This window comes from Acanthisitta chloris, unplaced genomic scaffold, assembly GCF_000695815.1.
Source record: "Acanthisitta chloris isolate BGI_N310 unplaced genomic scaffold, ASM69581v1 scaffold8783, whole genome shotgun sequence".
Taxonomy (NCBI): Eukaryota; Metazoa; Chordata; class Aves; order Passeriformes; family Acanthisittidae; genus Acanthisitta; species Acanthisitta chloris.
In genome coordinates this window covers 5,999-14,962 of record NW_008666536.1, presented here as the reverse complement: position 1 = coordinate 14,962, position 8,964 = coordinate 5,999, and the positions used below count along the sequence as shown (strand labels likewise).

The window sequence follows — 8,964 nt, the reverse complement described above, 5'->3', positions numbered from 1 at the left end:
GAAAGAGCAATACGTCAGTAACCAGGAGCTCTGTCCTCCCTGGGACAGCATGCACAACATCAGAGTTTTCCAGCACACTCCAACCACCTCAGTTCTGCTACTTAAGGTGGACATTTCTATGCAAGTTGATAAACCCCATCCAGCTACATGTTAGTTTATTAAACCACAGTTGACCTGAGATGCAATTAGGATTTGACATTTTTCCATACTTAGTTCACAAGTTTATTATGAAAAACACTGCAGCTCTGTCCTGCAGTAACATTGTTTTACAGAAAAAAACAGTTCTGTTCAAAGTAATTCACTATCCTTGGACAATTACAAGGGACAATATGGTAGGGCAAAGAGTGGAAAAGGGAACTGAGTGCAGACAAAAAAAAAAAAAATCAATACAATTAAATTAAACAGTATTCCCTGAAAATAAAACAAACAAACAGTTTCAGAACAAATATGAGGCCTTGGTACTTATTTTAAAAATGTTCTTTAAGCTTCAATGATTGTTTGCTGCTACCCTTATCTACAGTCATGCTGAATAAAGCTATAGCTAAATGGAAAGTTAAATGTATTCACGAGGTGTTAATGTCTACATCTTATTATTTGCAGTCTCTCAGAGAAAGCAAAAGTAACTACAAATAGCGCTATGCCAGAAACTGGTTTCTTGACCAACAATGTTGCTTCAGCATGCAATGAACTGGTTCATTCTAAAGTGGTCACAGTTGTTGACGACAAGAGGCTTTGTATTTTGAATATGGCACGTCTTTTGGTCCATGTGAAAACAAAAGTTTGAATGGTAAATATTTTCTGACACTTTGGAGTTACTGTTGCTCTTCCCATTTTTCTTTAGGTCAACATATGGTTCATGGCAATACTGTACAGGTCTAAAATCTCTTTACAGGAAGTAGTCTGGGGTGCGACGAGTAACATGGGGCTCACCTCTGCGCGGCGCCGGGTCGAACTGCAAACTGAGAGCACAGAGATTAGTGAAACCACAGCTCAGCTCACACTCAGGGATGGCCCAGCTGGCAACGACTTTCCAAGTTACATCAACCAAAACACCTGCTGAGCCTTTTCCAACCCTTCTGTGAGTATACACTTAGAACCTTCACATTCGAAACCCCTCTTACCGTTACTATGAAAGTCTGCAGAGATTTTAGCTTTGAGACTCAAATTGGTCAAACATTAATACAGATTTAGGAAGTTAAAAGTCTGCAGTAATCATCAGGGAGGGCAGTTTACACAAGGCTTTTGCCCTGTCTGCTGGTAAGGCTGCTACTGCAGGAGGTAATTAGAAACCTCATCCAAAATGCGACATCAACATCTGAAGAAGATTCCAGAGTCAGGAGGGCATTAACTCAGATGTGACAGGCAACTCCTGCTCTCCAATCACATACCTCCACAGTAATTCATGAAACTCCCAATTAGTTATACAGAACAAAAACGAGGAGTGTCACTTTAATCTCGCAGAGAATATCTCAACAACTGTTCCAGGTATTTGCCTCCCAAGACTTTGAGTGTGACTAACCCAGTAATTCCAATTTCACTCCACTTCTCAAAACCATACAGGGGGAAAAATACCACACCTTAACACAGGATTTAAGTGGTATCTTGCTACAACAACTATCTTAAAACCATGGGCAACAGAATTCTCATTTTTAAACATACTTACAAGGAGTATTTTAGAGTATCATCAAGTTCCATAATTGCAGCCTGGTTGCCACAACGGTAACAATAGTTTGGAGCACTGAAAATTGTTACTACATTCCGATCATGGCACCAGTTGTAGCCCTAGGGAGGGAAGAAAAAATAATTATGACAGTCAAGGTCACTTGTACCCCAAAGAACCACCTGACTACTGGATTTTTAATGCACAAAGCCCTAAGTGGCATTTGCAGGGCTGTTTTAACTAAGAGCAAGGCTGTGTCTTTATTTCTCTTCTGGGAAGGAAAAGGGTAAAAAGGAATTTTGGCCTTCATAGGTTGCTTCTTACTAATAAATATGATGTAAACATTAAAATTTAAAAAAAACCAAACACATCCAGCAAGAATTCCCCATTGCATTAGCATCAAAAAGTTAAAACAGCAATTCTGAAGTACACACTCTACTCTGAACCTTCAGCTGTGATCACCAAAACCAGAATCCAGACACATATTTAAATATCTTAACTGCCAGGGATAACAAGAGACTAAGAACAAAAGCTCACATCCAAGGTAAAAGGAAAAAATACATCTTTTCTCAAGGAACACATTTAAGAACCTTTTTATCTACACAGAAATGCAACACCACATCTAGTGCTGAAGTCTGGTTTGGGACATCACTGTATGTTTTCAGAGTAAAAAAGGCCAAAAGGAAGGTTACTCCACTGTCAAACTGAGAAAACTCCTTTAGCAGCACGTGAATACTGTCAAGGTCAAGTTTCTGAAGACTCTCAGCTGGATCACCAGTTGTCCCAGCAGCACATCTGACACACCAACCATGGCACTAATGAACACACAGGCTCTGTCCTGCTCACCTCCATTACCAACTGATGAGCTCTTGAGACCAACGTAAGGCCATTAGCATGGTTAAAGGTTTCTGAAATATCCTGTCCAAATGTATAACCTGCACCTCGAGGAGAAATTCCCCAGCCACCACGATCATCTGGATCTGACCATAGCAAGTCACACATTGGACCCTGCAAAAGACGGGGAAGATGTTTCAGAGGCAAAGTGAAGAAAAAGAAACCAAGACAAACAAAGCCACAAAAACTTGCACACACACCACCTCTGCACAACTTATTGCAGCAACTCTGAGATTTCATGTTTCTTTCTTTAGGCAAGAAGATGCCCCTTACTTTTCCTTCAAAAAACCAGAACAGGAAGACAGGCACTTTCACATTGCTAAGCTGATCTGAATTTCATTTTCAGCCTGTGAACTCAACCACCCAACAAATGCTGAATCATGAATCTCACTGGCTTAGACAATGACTTTTCAGTACCTCATGGGGAACTTCCTGCAAGCGATCAAGTGCTCTGATGTGATCCAGTGTATCTATTGATGGAGAGAGGCCACCATGTAGACAGAAAATCTGCAAGAGTTGAGATAGAGGAAGTTTATTTATTTAATCAGTGCAGTTATAATGGTTTAAAATAAATTATTAGAAGAAAATCTGCACAAGATTCCCCCGCACAGTACAGTGCTAAGAGCTCCCTTTACAACCACCATCATTTAACTCTGTCCAATGTCAACATACCTGGCCATCCACCAAGGCAGTTAGAGGCAGGTAATCAAAAAGGTCTGTAAAGTATTTCCAAACATTTGCATTTCCGTATTTTCTTAAACATTCATCATAGAACCCATAGACTTGTGTGATTTGCCTGCTTTCATGGTTCCCTCGGAGAATTGTGATGCGTTCACGGTAACGAACCTAAACACAACAGAGTCTTTTAGGGTCACCAAAAGATGCATGTCTCCCCCAGAGCAGAGTCTGCACCCCTCAATCCCCATCACTGCAGCAACAAAGCCATTAAAACCAAACCCTTTTTAAGACTGAGATTCAATTATAACCTTTGAGAACAAAAGGAATAATTTATTCAAATCTTCAACCACCTTTGAGATTCACTACACACTGCATTCACTATGACTAGTGGAGTTCACCTGTCCATTAAGATGATCTCTCCAAGCATATCCTAAAAAATTAAAACCTGGGCAAATAAAAAATAAACAGTGGTCACTTTAGGTAGATTTCATGCTTGGACCTGAATTTTAATTTTTTTTCCAGAAGTAACTTAGAAAACTAAGACAGCCAACATGTCACTGTCTGTACCTCGAGTACCAGTGCAGTGAAAAATCACAGCATCTCTTAAGTGTGGTCAGGATAGCAATGATGTATGTTTTATACAGAACTGCACAGCTAAGAAGAATAGTTACCTTAAGAGCTACAAGCAATGTGACTGTTTCAACTGAATAATATCCTCTGTCAACATAGTCCCCCATAAACAAATAGTTTGTGTCTGGTGATTTCCCTCCAATTCTGAAAAGTTCCATGAGGTCATGAAATTGTCCATGGACATCTCCACAGACTGTGACAGGACATCGCACTTCTTGTACATTAGACTCTTTTGTCAAAATTTCTTTAGCCTGTAAAACAAACAAAAAACCACAAATTTTGAGTTTGTTAATGAATAGTCACTTTATTCAAAGCGTGTTCTAGGGCTCCCAACCCTCTGTTACCTGCTCTCTATAGGAGCACTTGTCCCTTCCTTGTCTGAAGTGCCTGAGGTCAGAGTTTATCTTTACTTAAAATAGTATTTTCACAGAATCAGAATCATTAAGGCTGGAAAATACCTCTGAGATCATCAAGTCCAACCTATGACCTAACACCACCGTGTCAACTAGACCATGGCCCTAAGTGCCACATCCAGCTCCTCCTTAAACAGCTCCAGGGACAGTGACTCCACCACCTCCCTGGGCAGCACATTCCCATGTCTAAGCAACCTGCTCCTGCTTTGCACTCTGTATCAGGTTTGGTGGGTTTTCCCTTCCTTGAGAATTGCATTTCAGGATTCATTTTCAGCTTAAGTAAAACCAGGCTTTCTATAAAAATGGTTATGTGAAGCATAAAATAATGACAATCACTAAATATTTCAAAAAATTAAACCTAAAAATCCTGCCCATTTCTGATCTCCAACCCCCTAAAAGCCCAAACTCAGATGTGCCCAAAACACCATCAACATCTTGCCACCCATCTGCTCACACACCTTCCACCCACCTGCAAGGGCAGGGAGTCCTGACTGAAGCAATAATGAGAACATAAGCACCCACTGGTAGCAGCAATTGCACAGCAGGTCAATACCTGCACAATCTTTCTCGACAAGTTTTGTGTCTAAACACAGACTGGTAAGATCAAGTTATGCCTTTATAAACCAAAGCTGGGAAGCATCTTTGTCAGCACCATTTTTTTTCCACAAAACTGTGTATATAAGAGCTGCAGACAAAGACAATCTCTCTGAAGAAGCACAAGCTAAATATAGCAGCAGAAAGGTAATTTTGAAATAACACAAGACAGTTGTTACAGTTTGTTCTCAGAACAGTCAGCAGACACATGCCACAATAATTTTCTAAATCAAGAAGGTATTAGAAATATAAATAGTAACAAGTGTACAAGTTACCATCTACAAAGATCTCCCTGCTGCTCAACCACCAATGTTCATGTTCAACAAGGATTTTTTTCTTAACCTCATTACCTGAACGATGAGAGAATATCTAAGAACTATAATCTATCTCAGAACCCAAGGTGTGTCTACAAGACAGTGGTTGACACTGCCACCCCAAAAGTGGCCTCAGTGTCCCTGCACATCGTCCTGGCTAACCACCACGGTCACCACTTCAAACAGAGGCAACATAGGGTTTAATGATGGAACATTCATGAAATTCAGCATCTCATTCACACTGCAGAGAAACGCCAAAACAGTGTGGTTAGACATTCTGCAGAGCACAAAGCTGTAGGTGTTACAGCCTGAGCACACACCAACATCACCCTGCAGACAGATTTACATCAAAAGTCAACCTCACATGACAGTTTCCACTCGTGCTGTGCCTGCTACTAAAGATAGGTCATTGCTGGCTTGTGGTAGATGCTAAAAGTGTAGATTTATTTTAAGATAGCCTGACTTAAGTTCATTTTAATGCACTGACACTCACCGGATGTTTTGAAGGTGTTTTAACAGCTTTAGCCTCTTCTAATACTCTATTACAGCCAGAAGCCTTAGCCAGCTTAATTCTACTTTTGACAGGGAACATTACAGATGCTTAGAGCACTTTCATATAAAAAACTACTCTTTAATTCAAATGCTTCTACCACCATATTTCTTAACAGACTTGAAGCAGTGCACAAAGAATGCAGCATTCATTTTTCATCAAAGGCATGCAGCGTTCGTGCTGACTGGAAATGAGAAGAGTTCTCAGCAATGGAGCTGTTGCTTCCTCAGTTTCTGAAATATTAAATCACTCAGATACTCATATGACCAAACAGGCAGATAAGTCAGACAGCTACTCTGATGGAAAAAGACTGTTCCAGGTCAACTTGCAAAACAGCAGCCTCTATTTAAATCCTGCAGTGAGGAATGCTGGTGCAGGGATTCCCACATTTCCATGCAATACTGTGTTAGAACTGCTCAGCCCACTGACAGTCTAGTGTCCCACAGCATTAAGAGTGGCACATACTGAAGTGTCTAAGCACACTACTTGCCTCTACAAAAGAGCTTCAGCAGAACTGAACATGGTACAAATAATATCCTGAAAACATGCCACCACCAAGCTGTCCATTCCCCAAATTTCCACATTAAATGAATTCCTATGAAGGGGTAAAGCAACAAAACCTTTCCATATGCTGTAGCACAACACAAACCGGTAAAAAACAGTGCACGTGACACTACACTTTCACTAAGGTAAGCAACCACTCATACTGCTGCAGTATCTGTGCCCCAACCTTGTACTGGGTCACACACCACTCTCTGCAGCCTCACCTGGTCAGACTCCCTCCTCAGTGATCCTTTCACTGAGACTCGCAATGATGCTGCTTGCTCAGCCACATCACACAACTCCCTCCTCACCCATCCTCCCCTCCAGCTAATGGACGTCCCACCAGCAGCTCCCCTACACCTTCTCATTCAAGAACAATCTTCAGCATCCTTCAGGACAAGGCAGAAAACTCTGATCCAATCACCTGGCAAAGAAGAACTAGGAAAGAGAGACACACACAACCCCTGAACTTCAAAAAGCAGGTGACCTCTTGACACAAAGGACAGCAGTGCAACACACTGCAGTATTTTGACATAAACATTTTGAAACATACAGGTTTCACTGCCTATCACTAGGATAAACAATGAGACAATACTGAAATAGATTTTTCCTCAAACACTGATTAACCCTTCTGTAACTCAGCCTTTTTCAGTTATGAGCAATTCTTAGCATTAAGACAGCCCTGAACTTCCCTACATCTTCAACCTTAGTAAGTACCCTGCCCCACAAACTCTGACTTGCGGTGGCATTCCGTAACTTAGAGAACATTAATTAAGTGAAAATTTGTTACCAACACCCTACTACATTACACTTGTAAGACCCTATCTGCAAATCAGTTTGCTCTTCCAGCACCACACTTAAGATTTCAAAATCAGTTGTAAATGAATACAGAAAAGAATCCATTACTTCCAGCTGATAAATGCTAATTTTACAGCCAAGCACCAATAAAGTCTAATACAGAAAAAACCTGTAGCTGTAAGACAGCTGCACAAGAACATGCAAACAGCCACGTGTGATGCCATCATAAACACAACTGCTGAGCTGGAAAGTCACATATATTACTAAGAACAATCTCAAAGTTCAAACAATAAACATGTATCGAATACACTTCAGCTTAGTCATAGGTGACTGGAATTCATTCCAACTTTGTACTGCCTTACTCAGCCATTTCACTGTAGAGACAACTTGTACAATCCCTAAACAAATAGGGGTTTAAACACACAAGAAAACACAAAATTTTCGCTTTATTGAGAAGCAAGCAGCACTGCATAAAAACACAACCTAGTGTTTAAGAATTAAACCGTTCCTGGACTGCTGAACATCATCCAAATGGGCAGCTGAACAGTACTGCACTGTTCTGGTGCCTCTGTTTACAAAGCACATCTGTGCAGAGCACTGTTCTTAAATACAAACATCAGAGTCATTGTTCAAAGACAATGCAAGATCCAAGTGTATGAACAGCCATGGATAAGAAATTATTTTAAGTGTGTGACTATTAAAGCCATACCATATGATTTTCAGATCCTCCCAATTCATTTAATGAGATGCAGAGGAATCTCCTGTTTCCCCTGTTCCCTGCATATATATATGTATTTTTAGCCCATATGCCCCAAGTCAAGGCTCAGAGTAAAGCGCCACACAAGCCATAATCAATCCATTTTCTTTCTCAACTCACTTCACGCTGAGGGTAAGTGAGTTTCCCTCATGAGCAGAGCACATCATCGACCTTGTCTCCCAGAATTAATTTCAAGTGGTCTGTTTCTGCAGAATCCTCTGAATTAATCTGTTCCCAAATTCCTTTGTGTCTTCAGAATATATCATATTTCTTAACTACTCCAACCCCTTCTTCTAGCAGGAGCTCTGACAACTCAACCCAATTATCCACCCTGAACAACTCTGGGGCACATAAAAGAAAATAACAAGACCCAAAGCAACCAGTAAATATCACTGTGTCTGTGCAGAATTGTAAAACAATGCTTGAAGCACTGCTATGAAACACTTATCAACAGATTACCACTAACTCAGCGAAGGAAATACAGCCCTTATTTTAATTAGACAACAGAGCTCCAAAGTCATGGCTGCAGATGGTAAGGTGTCACCCTTGGCAGCCCAGAGCTCACACCTGCAGCCCACCATGCTGTCTGGTAAAGAGTGTGATGGGAAGCATCCACTATAATCAAGAAAAAGAGTTATTTGCTGTTTCCATAAGGATATTTTGATGAGATCGAACACTTGGACCACACCCATAACTTCCTGTCACCAAGGTGCACAGGATGTGACTAAAGGCAGAGTGATCAGCTAATTGGGATGAATACTGGGTTTAGCTGGCCAAACATCATGACCTGGAAGAGATTACAGTTCCGAGCAAAGTCATCCATTTAAGTCAGCAAGTCTTCTGCAGAGTCAATGCATTTCTGTTTAAAGGTTCTCCTCCCACCCCTTACTTGGGGAGGAAGGAGAACATGTTCAGACAAAAGATGGGCTCATTTTTAAAGCTAAAGGTATTTCATTCACTGTCTGACATTTTTAACAGAACTAGAGAAATGAAGTCTCCAGTCTCACCCTTTGTGAAGGAGGCATGGCAGCACTCAGATTACACATGACAAATGGGAAACTGATTTATGCTGAACTTCGCAATCCACGAAGGAGTTCAATGTGAATGTGTAAGTAGGAATGAAATTAAAATAC

General features: G+C 40.8%; 1 protein-coding gene across 1 annotated transcript; it reads right to left on the bottom strand.

Moving 5' to 3' along the window:
- Positions 1 to 198: 198 nt before the first annotated feature.
- On the bottom strand, positions 199 to 4,113 carry LOC103799810 (serine/threonine-protein phosphatase 2A catalytic subunit alpha isoform; the record flags this gene model as incomplete). The annotated part of the gene is made up of 6 exons (XM_009072161.1): positions 199 to 959; positions 1,664 to 1,782; positions 2,507 to 2,668; positions 2,972 to 3,061; positions 3,227 to 3,400; positions 3,904 to 4,113. Coding segments are annotated over 6 exons (828 nt in total), but the record flags the coding sequence as incomplete, so codon positions are not given.
- Between the last annotated feature and the right edge of the window lie 4,851 nt (positions 4,114 to 8,964).